We start from the raw sequence: 16,150 nt of genomic DNA, 5'->3' as shown, positions 1-16,150 counted from the left end.
AAGGACCTTCTGGGGAGACTCGCTCCACCTGTACGCTTCGTACTGCCGGTGAGCTTTCGAATCTTGCACCTTGTATTCTTGTTTTCTTGTATTCTTGTATGTTGGTTTGATTGTATGATTGGATCACTAGAGGAAAAATCGACATGTGCTTCCCTTCAAGTGCGACTCATTTAGTAAATTGGCAGCACTTGAGAGTACAACAAAAAAAAAAAACACATTTTCACAAGTGCGGGCTAATTTTAGAAAATTGGCAGCACTTGAATTCAAGTGCGAGCTCATTTTACAAACGAGCCGCACAAAATATTTCCCAAAAATGTTTTCATTTCCCGCTTCTCTCTCCTTGCTCTTCTCTGGTTATTGCTTTTCACCTTAACTTTATTTTCCAGCTTATCTCTCTTCCCCTCTCTGATTTCTCTCCTTCCCCACTCTGATTGTCTGGGCGCGAATTTTAAAACTCACAATGCCACTGCATACACCGCACTACTGTTACCCCACCATCTCTGATGTTCCACCACTGCTTCTGTTCCCCACCGCGTCGCCGCTGCTGTTCCCCCGCCGTGTCGCCGCTGCTGTTCCCCCACCATGTCGCCGCTACCTGTTCCCCCACTGCGTCACCGCTGCTCTTTATCTCTTATAGCTTTGTAATTTAAATTTAATTACTTTATTCCTATAAGCTTGTTACTGTGATGACTAATTGATAAGGAAATGACGAATTTATAATAACTGGAAATCTGTAAATTGGAAGGGTTATGTTGTGCTTTTGTTCATCTTTTTGTGGTTCATCTTTCTTCCAGGTTAATCTTTCTTCTCTCTTCTGGAAATTCTTATCTGATTTGCTTAATTTATGTTGTTGATTTCATCTATAGCTTGAAAGTTGGAACACTTTATTTAAAAGTTAGGGCTAATTGTTGTATGCCGGTGAATACTACTGGTCTGAATCTTCTGATATGACTATGATCGATAGCTGGCTGGTTCTGTTGCGTTTTATTTTATTTTCCGAAATACTGCTTCATGTCATGTGTTTATGTGTATAAATTTTGGACCCAGTCCATGAGCATCTTGAATAGGAAATGGTTTGAATAGGCTTGTGAGTGATGCTGGTATTCTGTAATATGTTTCTCCTTGTTCGTTGCTTCATAATGCTAGATTTTATTCCCTGCTTTGGTTTTGATTTGATAATAGTGGTTTAATCTGGCTGTTCTTTTATGTATATGCATGAATTACATGAAGTGATGAATGAGGATAACATATATTTATAAGACTTGAAACGTCTTGATTACTGATTATATTGAGGCATATTGAATGTTGACCGTGGATGATAACCAAATTTTTTAATAATTAGAAGTTCATCACTATCGGGATAAGGTATACGAACTCATGCTTGTGCCATTTGCGTCTTTACTTGCAATCATTCTCACATTGAGGTATAACATTATTTATATAATATAATGGTGATTGATTTTATTATCTTAAGCTATTTTGATGTCCATCTGCAGATACGAGAGTCAGCTTGAATGGTTCTGTAAATTCTCCATTCCAAGAGGCAATGAAAAGGACGGGGTATCGAGGATATGGATCTTGTTATGGTAGATGCATGGTGAGTTACAAAATAAACATTACCTTGTTTCTACTTTATCTGTGTTCTGTCTCTTTCATTACTCAGTTATTTTCCCTTTTGATCTGTAAAAAGGAGACGATTTCTCATTCTTTTAATATTGTTACTGTTTCTGTTCTGCAGGTGCGTTGGTTATCACAGCGAGGCTGACATTCTAAGGCGTAGGGTTGCTAAGCCCCTTATTTTTTGCAGAACTGAGAGTGATTTCCCGATGGAGAATGGTTATGCTCGTCCAGTTGAAGGAATTCACGTTTTTGTTGATATGGAAAATATGATGTTGATTGAGTTTGAGGACAAAAAGTTTGTTCCTCTACCACCTGCTGATCCACTAAGAAATTACACTCCTGGTGAAACAAGAGGAGGTGTTGATAGAAGTGATGTAAAACTATTGCTTATTCTTCAGCCTGAAGGGCCTAGCTTCTGCGTGAAAGGCCATTATGTTGAATGGCAGAAGGTGTTTTATTGCTTATTTAATCTGTTTTTTAGCATTATCTTGGAAGCTGCAACTTTTTATTTTAATTGTCTTATTGATTTATTCTTATTAGACTATCTCACTCTCTTTTGCTTATTTCTGGTTGGCAGTGGAGTTTCCGCATTGGATTTACTCCACGAGAAGGTTTGGTTATACATTATGTTGCATATGTTGATGGAAGTAGAGGCCATCGTTCTGTAAATTCCGGACCTTCGTTTGTCCCCTGCTGGATGACAGATTTTATGGACCTTCGTTTGTCCCCAGCCTCAAAGGTTCTGAATTATTGGTATGAGGTAATCACTTCTTCAGTTGCTACTGTCAGACTATAAATAGCATCTTTTGTAGTTACCACCTGCCTCTAATCAATAAATCAAATTTGTTACTATGAAATGTCATTCTTGTTTTTGAAGGCTTTATGAGGACAGTAAACGAACCTGCCTTAGCTGTACCCGGAAGCAAACTTGTGAACCCAAAAAAATAAATGCACACATTGTATTGTTTTTCGTGTTGCTGATATTTAGCTGCCCTAATAAAGCTTCATAAATGCACACATTGTATTGTACATATCTTCATGCTATTACTCCAAGTGGGATTAAACCATCAACTGGGATTGTCTATGGACATGAGGACATCTTTGGCCAGAAATGATTATAGTTAACACGCTTGTATTCTAAACCTGCAGAATGTAAAGTTGTATTCTGGGTGCTAATTGAGCTTGTAGAAGTATTAATAATTGTCCTAATTTCCTATTGTTTGGAAAGATATTCTAGAAGTTCCTAGAAGGATCATTTTGGAAGGGGTGTATCCATGTATCTGTGAGGCTGTGTCACAAGTTTGAAAGTTGATTGATTATGAATAATGAACACTTAGTGGAACTGTTATTGATGTTTTGCATGTTTGGTTGGTCTGATAAGCTTGTCTACATGTGAATTGCACTATGCCAATGCTTACTACTGCATATTTAGATTAGATTAAACTGTTGAATGCTTAAAATGTCAATTTGCTATTATTTATTATAAATTCCATCTGGACACTATGATAACTTTCTGCTGATTGTGTGTATTGGTTTAGGTCCTTTTGCGGATGCTTCCTGAATATCACCATAATGTGCGTACATATGATAACACACTCATTACCAAGTTTTTCGGCCTACACGGGATCAAACCTTCTAGCGCTCAAAAGGTAAAATGCTTCTACTATTTTGGTGTAATAACTGCCCTAATAAAGCTTCATAAATGCACACATGAAAATGAGTCTTTGAAACATAAAACAAAGATTATTAAACATGGAAAGACTTTAAAATACTCATTTAAGTTCATTAGTTGAAAGTTGGGACCGAAATTAGCCATTTTAGTCAAAATGTGATCGATAATGATCTAACGAGGCTTAAATGTGCATAACTTCACCAAAATGGGTCAGAATGAGTCTTTGAAACATAAAACTAAGTGTATCAAACATGGATAGACTTTAAAATACTCATTTAAGTTCATTAATTGAAAGTTGGGACCGAAATTAGCCATTTTAGTCAAAATGTGACCGATAATGATCAAACGAGTCTTAAATGTGCATTACTTCACCAAAATAGGTGAGAATGCGTATTTGAAACATAAAAATAAGTTCATAAAACATGTAAAGACTTTAAAGTACTTATTTAAGTTCATTAATTGAAAGTTTGGAACGACATTAGCCATTTTAGTCAAAATGTGACCGATAATGAAGTAACGAGGCTTAAATGTGCATAACTTCGCCAAAATGGATTAGAATGAGTCTTTGAAACATAAAACTAAGTGTATTAAACATGGAATGACTTTAAAATACTCATTTAAGTTCATTAGTTGAAAGTTGGGACCGAAATTAGCCATTTTAGTCAAAATGTTACCGATAATGATCAAACGAGGTTTAAATGTGCATAACATCACCAAAATGGGTGAAAATGAGTCTTTGAAACATAAAACATAGTGTATCAAACATGTAATGACTTTATAATACTCATTTAAGTTTATTAGTTGAAAGTTGGGACCGAAATTAGTCATTTTAGTCAAAATGTGACTGATTATTAACTAACGAGGCTTAAATGTGCATAACTTCACCAAAATGCTCATTTAAGTTCATTAGTTGAAAGTTGGGACCGAAATTAGCCATTTTAATCAAAATGTGACCGATAATGATCAAACGAGGTTTAAATGTGCATAACATCACCAAAATGGGTGAGAATGAGTCTTTGAAAAATAAAACATAGTGTATCAAAAATGTAAAGACTTTAAAATACACATTTAAGTTTATTAGTTGAAAGTTGGGACCGAAATTAGCCATTTTAGTCCAAATGTGACCGATAATGAACTAACGAGGCTTAAATGTGCATAACTTCACCAAAATGGGTGAGAATGAGTCTTTGAAACATAAAACTAAGTGTATTAAACATGGAAAGACTTTAAAATACTAATTTAAGTTCAGTAGTTGAAAGTTGGGACCGAAATTAGCCATTTTAGTCAAAATGTGACCGATAATGATCAAACGAGGTTTAAATGTGCATAACATCACCAAAATGGGTGAGAATAACTTTGAAATATAAAAAATAGTGTATCAAACATGTAAAGACTTTAAAATACTCATTTAAGTTTATTAGTTGAAAGTTGGGACCGAAATTAGCCACTTTAATCAAAATGTGACCGATAATTAACTAACCAGGCTTAATGTGCATATATTCACCAAAATGGGTGAGAATGAGTATTTGAAACATAAAACTAAGTGTATTAAACATGGAAAGAATTTAAAATACTCACTTAAGTTCATTAGTTGAAAGTTGGGACCGAAATTAGCCATTTTAGTCAAAATGTGACCGATAATGAACTACGAGGCTTAAATGTGCATAACTTCACTAAAATGGGTGAGAATGAGTCTTTGAAACATAAAACTAAGTGTATTAAACATGGAAGGGCTTTAAAATACTCATTTAAGTTCATTAGATGAAAGTTGGGACCGAAATTAACCAATTTTATTATTATACGGTTCATTATTTCTTTGTTATGAACAAATTAAGTATTAATTTATTGTACGATTCAATATTTATAATATAACTATAGTGTATATATATTTTTTGATGGTCGATCTTTTTAAGGTATTCAATAATCCGAGGGAGCGGCCTTTCACCTTCGAGGAGATAGATGAAGTTCGAGAAATGTTGGCAAACTTCATTACCAGTGATTGTCTTTAATATTTTCTTGTACTGAATCTTAAATTATGGATGCTAGTTTTTCATATGATTGTAATGTAATCGACTTTTATATTTCCAATTATATACTATTTAATTTAATTATCTATATAATTGGATACTTTTTATGTGATGTATGGAGGTTAATCAGTGGCGTGGTCCAATTATAATATGTAGCAGGGAAATCGGTTATACAACAAATCTAGATCATGTGCGGCTCATTTATAGACCAAGTGCGGCTCATTTATAGGCCAAGTGCGGCTCATTTATATATCAAGTGCGGCTCATTTTTATGCTTGTGCTGCCCATTTCTATGTCAAGTGCGGCCTCATTTTCAATATTGGCAGAACCAAACATGTCAAGTGCGGGCTCATTTTCCAAATTGGCAGCACCAAATATATCAAGTGCGGGCTTATATTCTAAAATTGGCAGCACAAAATATGTCAAGTGCGGGCTCATTTTCCAAATTGGCAGCACTTGAAACATCAAGTGCTGCAAATATTTTGGCAGCACTTGAGAAACACCAAGTGCGGGCAGGCCATGTGCTGCACATGTAAAAGCCCGCACTAAACCCCTTAAAATGAGCCCGCACTTGAGGTTTTTTCTTCTAGTGGATGATTGTATGTAGGAGGAGGCGGTCGATCCTTAGGACATTCCCTATGCTAATAGGGTGGTTCGCTATGAGAACTCGGACGGGGAACAGGTGGAGGTGACCATACCTGTAGCTTCTCCTCTGCACCGGAGATCGTATGATGCTGTACCTGAGCTTTATGCAGCTTTAAGTACTTGTATTTGCTTGAATTTGATTGTAATCTTGTATCTAGAAATTGATCTTGAATTTTGTATGCAGGCGCCTCGGGTGAGAATGCGTCGCTGGATGCTTCTGATTGATTCCTTGAGGATGCATTGTGCCAAGCTGACCCAGAAGCTTTCTGGCCGGGACAGAGAGGTGCTTTTCTTGACTTTGAAATTTGTATTTTGGAAAACCAAAACTTGGATGTTGATTCTTGAGATTTGTACTTTGTATAGGAGCGCCGTCGAGGTCGTAGAGGTGCCATTGACAGGGAGCCTCAGGCGGAGACTTCATTGAGGCAGGAAGAACCAAGCTTGGATCTGGGACAGGGGTCCCGTGCTGGTACTTTCCATAGGCATTCTGATGCTGGTAGGGGAGCTGCCCCTTTTGTATATGTTGATCCCACCAGGCATTCTTTCGGGGATGCGAGCAGTTCGAGGCCTTTTGTTCCTCCTCAGCCTTGGGGTGCGGATGCTTGGACTGATTGGTTAGAGATGGAGAGGATGCGTCAGGCTCAAATATTTGGGACACCACCCCAGTTCATGGGGATGCCGCCGCCATATCAGTACCCTTCCCCTCGGCAGGGAGTTTATCATTCTCCTGGCACTCTTCGTATCTCGGAGCAGGAGCCTGGTACCCCCGGGACAGAGCTGGATCGGGATCTGGAGCGTTACTGGAGTCGCAACAGGGGTAAAGAGCCTGTGATTGATATTACGGCTGGTGATGACTCGGACTGACCCTGCATGGTAGAGAGTTCCAGCGTGCCTTGGTTTGACTTTTCAGTATGGATGATACTTGTATTGTACGGCTTGGAACTTGAATTTTGTATGGTTGTATGGAACTGGTTTGGAATTTTGAAGCTTGTTTTTTTTGTATGTTTGAAAGTTTGAACTTGTATGCGTTCTTGGGTTTTGAAAGCTATTTGGGCTTGAAGCCCCCACTTTTGAGTGCTGTTGTATATGGCAAAGGGGTGGATTTGTCCCTCCTTGTCACCTATTTTGCTGGGTTGACGTCCCCAAGGCTTTCCGCTTGAGGGCCTTGAGTTTTTGTATCTTTGCTCGCTTCCTCTTTTCGAAACAGGGGTTTGGCAATGGTGATGCCTCCCTAATAGAGATTGTAGAGCAATTTGCTAATGGTCGGGACCTAATGCCGCTCGTGATCGGCGAAACATTGATGGGCCTTGACATGTTGAAATCGGACCCCTCTTCCTTGCCGTCCGAAAGTCCGGTATTACTCCAAGTAAGGATCTGGAGCTTTCTTGTATATTGAACTTGTATTTGTATTTCGAAGGTTGAATATACTCCCCAAGGTCTGGCTTATGGAGAGGCTAATGCTGGTGGCACCACCGGAGAACATGGAAAGCTATAATAGAAAGGGATTCACTGTGCGGCGCATGGTATATGGCCGGCTTTCTTTGGATGAGTGGCGAAGTGCACTTTCTGGAATTGGATCTTGTATAAGGTGGGTAGTTCCTTGGTGGGGGATTGTTTCTATGAGACATGCCCCAGGTTCTACTGCTTTGAGGGTGCCAAGCCTCACAATGCTGGTCTTCTACTCGCCTGCTAGAGTGATGAGACAGTATGGCTTGAAACAAGAAGTCCCGGATTGTGCTGAAGAGAACCCGAAACCTGTTGCGCTGAATGAAAATCGACTTGAAGTTTGGAGGCGGTATTGGGTTGCCAAACCATTCTTGAGTGTTCAATACCCGCCCGAGCCTGATAATCTGTCTGCAAGGTACATTGTATGGATGAATGGCCCAAGCCAGAGGGACATTTCTTTCTCCGAACCAGCTAGAGTTCGCGGTTCTAGAGCTAGACGCCCTGCATCAACTGATTATGAGGAAGGTGACGGGAGTTTGGCCCACCCGGTGCTTGACCGTTCGGAGTCCAAACGAGGTTCATCATCCTCCCGTCTTGGAAGACTAGCGAGTTCCTTCTCCCGCCGCTTGGGCAAGGGGAAGATTGATAATTGATTGCAGGAAGAGCCAGGGGATAGTACTCAAGGTGCCAAGACTCAAGAGCATAGTCGCCCGACTCTATGTCTTTGTAGGCTAATGTGTTTGAAGTTGTATTGGAAGGAATTGCGTTTTAAGAATGTGTTTGGAAAATGTGTTTAGAAAATGGGTTTAGGAAGTAAAAAGGCTTTTGGACTTTACTTCACTTGATCCTGACCTTGTATTAGCTTTGAAGGCTTTAGAGCCAAATAAATGGTTTTTGTGTTAAATTCCGCTTGAACATGCTTTGCTTTGAATTGGCACGTTTGGAATAAAGACAACAACAATTGAATTTTGAATTTGATTTGATTTTTAGGATGCCCTTAATTGAAAAAAATTTGAATTTTTTTGTATTAAAGTGGCCGGGCCTCGAAATGAGGTTGCCTACGTGTCCCGTTAAGGAATCAGGCCGGACGTAGTTCTAACCCTTACAGGACTTTGAATTGGATTCTTGAATTTGAACATAGAACTTAGATATAGAACTTCTTAAGTTGATCGAGGTTTGTTAGAGATCGAAATTCTGTTCCATCGATGTCTGTTAGTTCGACTGCTCCCCCGGAGAGGATTTTCTTGACAATGTATGGGCCTGCCCAGTTGGGTTTGAATTTTCCCCTTGGGTCCATGATGCTTTTGCGAAGGGCTTTCAGGACAAGCTCGCCTTCCTTGATGTTTCAGGTTCTGACCCTTTTGTTGAAATGTCTGGCCACTCGGCGCTGATAGACTTGTACATGGTGAGCGGCTTGAAGCCGATGCTCATCAAGCATGATTAGCTCATCATACCTTGCTTGTAACCATGCAGCTTCTGGGATTTTGCTTTCGAGGACTATCCTTAGAGAAGCTATCTCCAGCTCGATAGGTTGTACTGCCTCCATTCCATAGACCAATGAGAATGGGGTTGCACCAGTTGAAGTGCGAATTGAAGTTCGATACCCGCATAATGCGAAGTGCAGCTTCTGGGGCCAATCTTTGTAATTTGTTGTCATTTTCATGATGATGGTTTTGATATTCTTGTTGGGCTGCTTCGACTGCCCCATTGGTCTGTGGGCGGTAAGGCAAAGAGCGATGATGTTGAATTTTATACTCGGTGAATAGATCTTCACACTCTCCTTGAAAATGGGTTCCCTGGTCACTAATGAACTCGTGAGGAACTCCGTATCTGCATATGATGTTTTCTTGTATGAACTGCGCCACTTGCTTGGAACCCAACACTTTGAATGACGTGGCCTCGACCCATTTGGTGAAGTAGTCGATAGCGACCAGTATGAACTCATGACCCCTGGTGCCCGTTGGAGTGACTTTGCCAATAACGTTGATACCCCAGGCTGAGAATGGCCACGGCGATGATTGAGAGTATAGCAATGATGGGGGAATGTGCTTTGGATTCGCACACTTTTGACAGGTAGGACATTTCTTGACAAAGAAGTGGCAATCTCGCTCGAGGGTAGTCCAGTAGTATCGAGCCCTGATGATCTTGAGGGCCAACATCTTACCGTTCATGTGGGTGCCACAGACTCCGGCATGTATTTTTTCCATGACTCTTTGAGCTTCGTGCTTGTCAACACATCGGAGATTAGGGCCGCTAGGGGACCTCTTGTATATGCCGCCTTCTATGATGAAATTGGCTGATTGTAGTAGTAGAGCCCTTTAATTCTTGCTTGAAAAGTGCGGGGGATACTCTGAATTTCGCAGATACCTTGGAATGTCTGTAAACCAAGGTTCATCTCTGTCTTGCTCGACGTCGTCAATAGCATGGACATATGCTACTTCTTGACGCGTTTCAATTGTAAGTGGCATTTCGGCCATGCCATTTGGAATGTTGATCATTGAGGCCAGCTTTGCCAGTGCATCGGCGAATTGGTTCTCCTCTCTTGGGAGGTATGTATAGCGAAGCTCTTCTACTTGCTCAGACAGCTGCTCAAGATAGGACTGGTATATAGCCAAGCTCTCGCTCCTTACTTTCCATTTGCCGGAAATTTGATTGATGATTAGGGAGGAATCCCCGTAGACTCGAAGTTTCTGGACACCTAATTCTAAGGCGGCTTCCAGGCCCATGATGCATGCTTGATATTCTGCCGCGTTGTTTGTGACGTTGAATTGCAGTTTTGCTGATATAGGAATGTGGGTGTCGTCTAGGGCTACTAGAATCACTCCAACGCCACATCCGTTCTGATTTGAAGCACCGTCAAAATGCATTGACCAGCTGTCATCACTTGTCATTAAGATTTACTCATCGGGTAAGTCGTAATCATCCTCTTCTGCCTCGATAGGACAATCGGCTAGGAAGTCTCAGACTGCTGAACCCTTGATTGACTTTTGCGGAATGTATTTGAGATCGAATTCTGCTAGCATGACCAACCACCTGGAAAACCGTCCGTTGAGAGCTGGTTTTTCGAATAAATACTTGAGAGGATCCTCTTTGCTGATTATATGCACAGTATGGGAGAGCATGTAGTGTCGTAGTTTCTTTGTGGCCCAAACCAAGGCGATGATGAGTTTTTGGAGCTGAGTGCATTTGGTCTCGTACTCGATCAGCTTTTTGCTTATGTAGTATACAACATTCTCCTTGCCTTCAACTTCCTGGGTGAGCATGGCCCCTACTGCTGAATCTTTTGTTGTGAGGTATAGCTTGAGGGGAATCCCTGGTATGGCTGGGTTTAGTACTGGTGGGTGGGAAAAGTAGTTCTTGATAGTGTCGAACGCATGCTGACAGTCGTCATCCCACACTTTGGGCTCGCTTTTCCAGAGCTTTCGAAATACCGGTTCACAGATCATAGTGAGTCTTGAATGAACCTACCAATACATTGTAGTCTGCCGAGAAAACCCCGAATTTCCTTTTCATTCGTTGGTGGTTGCATCTCTAGAATTGCTTTGCTTTTCGAAGGATCAGCCTCGATGCCCCGAGAGCTGATAACATATCCGAGCAACTTGCCTGACGTTACCCCGAATGCGCACTTTTGAGGATTGAGTCTCATGTTGTATTGCCTGAGCCTGTTGAAAAACTTTCGAAGTACTGAGGTATGCTCGTGTCGCTCTTTGGACATGAAAATCATGTCGTCGACATATACTTCAATTTCCCTATGAATCATATCGCTCATGATGGCTGTGCATGTTCTTTGATAGGTAGCCCCTGCGTTCTTTAGTGGAACGGCATAACTGTGTAGCAATATGTACCCCACTGAGTGATGAAGGTTGTCTTCTCCATATCCTCCTCTTCCATGGGAATCTGATTGTAGCCTGCATACCCGTCCATAAAAGAGAGTAAGGCATGATTTGCGGTGTTATCGACCAAGATGTCGATGTGAGGCAATGGAAAACCGTCTTTAGGGCTGGCCCTGTTAAGATCTTTGTAGTCCACACACATTCGTACTTTGCCGTCTTTCTTTGGGACTGGGACGACATTTGCGATCCATTCTGGATACTTTGCTTCTCGAATAAAACCGACCTCTAGCTGCTTAGAGACCTCTTCTTGAATTTTGAGGGAAACGTCCGGTTTCATGCGACGGAGTTTCTGCTTGATGGGCTTTGAACCTGGAATGAGGGGAATTGTATGCTGACCGATGCTTGGATCAACCCCTGGCATATCATGATAGGACCATGCGAAGATGTCTATGTACTCTGAAAGTAGCTTGATAAGATCATCCCGCTCTGCTTGAGAAAGAGTTAGACCAATCTGAACTAGTTTTGAATCACCGTTGTTAGAAAGGTTAATTTTTTCTGTTTCCTCAATTATGGGCGTCCTGTTTTCATGATTTTCAATATCTTTTAGAATTTCAAGGTTAGTTAGTTGTTTGGATTAGGATTGTGTTTTGAATTAGAACTCGAAGAGTAAGCAGAAATTGATGTGTTATTGAAATCAGCAATCATTACATCGACTGTTTTGACTTGAAGCTCGGCCTTTAGAGGCTCTTGATTGATGCAAGACTCTAGTCCTAGACTCTTAGACTCATTGCTAGACTCGAAAATTGAAAGACAGACTCTGGATTGGAACAAAGACACTAATCGTAAAGATAGTTCTCGGGGTATTCCCAAACATCCAAGCTATCGTCATAGTCATCATAGGCGGGGCTACATGCACATATCTTCAAGACTTTATCCCAGACTTGGTCCCACGTGCTGTAGGGAAATGCAGCGAAGCAGCCTTTGCATGAAGTATTGAGCCCTAAGAGGAACATTCTCACCATTTTTCCCTCTGGCAGCTCAGGCTTGATTGTACGAGCAGAGATTGCCCACCTGTAGTAGTATTCTTGGATGCACTCATCTTTTTCCTAGCGTACATCCGACTTTTGTTTGATGGAAGTGTCGCGGAAGCTCGAACCTTTGAGGGTGAGGCAGGCAGGGCCGTCCAATATTTCCTCGAACCAAGGCTCTCCGAATAGTAGATCGAAGTTGGCAGGCACATCGACTAGGAATTCAGCACTGTTGTAGTAGGTGTCCAAGGAAAAGACCAAATCGAGGACTCCCAGGAAATTTGTATGTGACACCTTGGAGTTTGACGGTCTGCTGGGCAGTCAGCATGAGATCGTTATCGGAAAAGCCCAAAGCCTTCAAGGTGGCGAGGGGATAGATGTTTTCTTGAATGTCAGTGGTTACCCTTGGCTCGAGGATCACCCAGTTTTGAGCACTTTGAAGGAGATGGCAGAAGCTTGGAACCATTAGCTCGTAACCTGGCTTGTATATTGTAGAGATTAAGTTGCATGGAAATTCCTCTCCTTCATCTTTACAATCATAGGAGATGGCTTGGACCGAGGGAATTTGTTTGGCTCCAGGAGGTAGGGGCAAGGTCTTGTTGTCGACCATATTCTGGATCAAATGCTTGAGCTTGAAGCAGTCTTCGATGTCATGGCCCTTATCTCGATGGTATTTGCAATGAGCTGCAGGATCCCAGCTCTTGGAACTTTTGTCGACTGGATGATCGGGTGTAGGGCCGAGTGGTGTGATGACCTTCTTTTCGACCAGCCGATCGAATGCCCTCACTGTAAGACATTCCGAGGTTTGTAAAGACCCTTTGTGGTCTGCCTTGAAAGTTGCGCTGATTGGTGTTGTTCTTGATATTGTTCGGCTTTGGACCTTGAGGAGCCTTTAGAGCGTTGACCTCGTGGACCTTGTGTGTTGCTTCAGCTTTCTTACCCGGCCCTTCCACTTTTCAGCTTGTGGAGCCGGGACTGTTGGTGCTTTCATCAGGTCGTCCTCTATATCGACCCCAATGTCATAGGTTCTCTTGAAGCTTTCCAAACCTAGGTACTTCATGTGAGTATTATATTTCGGAAGAAGTCCAGCAATGAAGTCTTGACCAATTCTCTCTCGGAGGGTCGGGTCACCATTTGGGATGCCATTTCTCTCCACCGGTTGAGGTAATTAGTGAAGCCTTCTTGAGGTCCTTGCCTGAGAACCTCTAGCTCCCTTAGAGTAGTTTGAAGTTGAATATTGGGCTGATACTGCTCCATGAATGCTTGAGCGACCGCTTCCCATGTACTGGTTTGATGCTCTTTGAGTGAGTAATACCACTTCTGGCAGACAGGTTTTAGGGACATAGGGAATACCACAGGGTATAGCTCGAGTTCGACCCCCTTAATGGCCATTGTAGCTCTGAAGTTCTTGAGGTGATCTTAGGATTGTCAGTCGACTTGAATTTTGGAATGTCATTGGCAGAGAATTTGTCTGGCAGATTCACCTTCCCCTTGAGATTATCCTCCATTGAGGTGTCAAAATAGTTCTCTTGATTGGTGACCTTATTCACCAGACTCTCGATCTTCTTGGTTAAGTCAATGGTGGGCCCGGCCTGTTCCACAATACCCAGTCGGTTGCTTATGCTCTCCACATTGGTGCTGAGAGTGGCGACAGCTGCTATGAGTTGGGTGAGTTGATCGGGGGCAGACATTTGGACTGATTCTTGAAAGGGACTGGAAGTTTGATTTGTAGGAGATGAACTGGCTGCTCGTTCGATGCCGGCTATGAGTGAGGCTAGGGCTGATGGAGTTCTTTTCAACCTCTCTCCTCTTCGGCGAACCCACGGGATCCTTGGACTCCTAGTTATAGGACACACCACATGATTTAGAACTTTAGAACTTGGACTTCCCGACACATGATATGATATGTGTGAGGGGTCGAAAAAGCACGAGGCTAATGCGTGACCTCGTCCCTCGTGGGTGTGACGATTCTTTTTATTCAATCAAGTGTAATTGGATTTCCTGTGAGTTTACACCCAATTGACTAGTAATATAGGAGTCGCCATTCAGTTTTTAACGACAATGAGAAAAACTGACAAAACCCGGTTATCGTGACATAAAGGGAGTGCAATTATGTTTGACCACGACGGCCGTAGGTTCCCTTGTGATCCCTGGTGTGGGGATCTCTCAACATACACCCGCAAGGTAGAGATTGAGGGTTCGGGGGACTGTAACTACCGAGAGGAGTACTTCGCTCGTCGATAACTCCAGAGGCAGGATATCCTTACTAGCTCAGCATAAATAATTGAAGGGACATGCGTTAACTATTAAACTAATCTGAGTTGATTTTAATAATATGCAACATATAATACTAGATCGATCGCGATTATCTGATTTAAGTAGCATTAAGGGACCTAGCATGATAATCCAATTTCCCGAAAATATTATATTTGTTAGGCGTGATAGAACAATCAGATTTAGTTAGTTTAACAATTCATAAAAAGGGCGAGGAAAGCAATTAAATCATCGAGAAGGGGCACATTACGACGCACCCTTGAGAGGTGCGGCACGGTTCTCAGAAAACTAACCACTTTGACTTTACTATTTCTCCTTTTTATTTAACGAATCTCAAATTATGGGACAGAAAACGTTCTGTTCGATTTATGGATCGATTGCGACAGAACGCGTGAACAATTTCGCAGCGTGAGGCTTAGGCTTAGGGGTTTAGAGTCAATACTCAAAATATAATTGTGTGTTGTGTGTTCTTTTCACGTCGAATTTGGGGCTGTATTTATAGGGAAGAGTTTGTGGAAAGATAGAATTGCAGAGTTCTAATCCAAAAAGAATTAGGAAAAAACACGTACCCAGGTATTTTCAGCACCCAGGCCTGGGCGCCGAAGATTTCGGCGCCCAGAGCCAGGCGTTGAAAATAGGGTCTGGGCTGTTTTCTTAGTTAGATTCGGATTCCTGAAATCCGTAGAGTTTGAGATTTAATCGAGTCTTTTAGTGCGTATCAATTTCATGACGGAATGCGTCTGGGCCCGTTACGAACTCTAGGCTCGTTAGGATTTTAATTAATACGTAACTCTTATTTCCGAATCATATTAGGAATAGGATTCTCACAGTTTTCTATCTCATTTAGGATTTATGTTGGAGTGCAACACCTAATTCTGACAGGTTTCTATCTTTTATGACTTGCCACTTTTAACAGCTTCCCATTACGGCAGTTACTATTTTTAGCAGGTTTCTATAAATAGCAGGTTTCGGGTGAAATAAAAAGGGGAATAGAGATTCGTTATTTTATACGAGATGCGTTGTCAAGTGGAGATTTATGCTTTCATCATCGAACCTTTCCCTTTCGGGAATGGGGACAAAAGTAGGTGTCTACAATTAGCCCCCACTTTGACTGAGTCTTGGAGTAAGACGATGGTCAAAGTACTAGACGGAGTGCGTCACACAAGCCATGGTGTATGTGACCTGTTTTGCGAGGGTCTCACGAGCCCCCGAGTGATAACTTTTGACTTAAGGGTCATCACTTGAAATGTCGACATATCCCTCACGTGTCATTGGGATTTGTCAACTGATAGTATAGAAACTTCCTCACTTTGTCATTGGAAGGATCTAAAGGTGCGTAGAAACTCCCTCACTTTGTCATTGGGAGTAGCTACAAATGTTTTCGAAATCAAAGCTATAAAGTGTAATTGGGCCTGGCCAAGCCCAACCACGAGGTAAAAATGTTTTAAAAGATTCTCATTTTCAGGGCTAGCTAAACGAGAAAAACCCCATTGTTTTTATGGGACGTAAAACGAAGGAAAATCAGCACATCGCTCTTTTTTTTTGGAAAAAACGGAAAACCAATCCTTTTAATTTTTGGAAAAGGGAAAACCAGGAAAAAGTTAT

The 16,150-nt window shown here is 41.6% G+C and overlaps 1 protein-coding gene across 2 annotated transcripts; it reads left to right on the top strand.

Annotated features, from left to right (window-relative positions):
* Window positions 1–309: 309 nt before the first annotated feature.
* LOC130459521 (amine oxidase [copper-containing] zeta, peroxisomal) lies at window positions 310–5,412 on the top strand. 2 transcript variants are annotated; one of them, XM_056826949.1, is made up of 5 exons: window positions 310–1,597; window positions 1,739–2,069; window positions 2,198–2,373; window positions 3,159–3,269; window positions 5,206–5,412. In XM_056826949.1, exons 1-5 carry the CDS (start codon window positions 1,572–1,574, stop codon window positions 5,249–5,251), a joined length of 690 nt encoding a protein of 229 aa, XP_056682927.1. In that variant the 5' UTR covers window positions 310–1,571; the 3' UTR covers window positions 5,252–5,412. The 2 variants fall into 2 exon arrangements, with proteins under 2 accessions (XP_056682927.1, XP_056682926.1); XM_056826948.1 differs by having other exon boundaries at window positions 312–1,597; window positions 2,198–2,380.
* Window positions 5,413–16,150: the final 10,738 nt, after the last annotated feature.

This window comes from Spinacia oleracea, chromosome 4, assembly GCF_020520425.1.
Source record: "Spinacia oleracea cultivar Varoflay chromosome 4, BTI_SOV_V1, whole genome shotgun sequence".
NCBI classification, from domain to species: domain Eukaryota; kingdom Viridiplantae; phylum Streptophyta; class Magnoliopsida; order Caryophyllales; family Amaranthaceae; genus Spinacia; species Spinacia oleracea.
This window is presented reverse-complemented; position numbering and strand designations above follow the sequence as displayed.

Excerpts from the sequence above, each read along its gene's own strand:
- LOC130459521 (XM_056826948.1), top strand. The coding sequence starts at position 1,572 with ATGGATCTTGTTATGGTAGATGCATG. Across the intron at positions 1,598-1,738 it reads CTTGTTATGGTAGATGCATG|GTGCGTTGGTTATCACAGCG; the intron begins GTGAGTTACAAA and ends TCTGTTCTGCAG. Across the intron at positions 2,070-2,197 it reads ATTATGTTGAATGGCAGAAG|TGGAGTTTCCGCATTGGATT; the intron begins GTGTTTTATTGC and ends TCTGGTTGGCAG.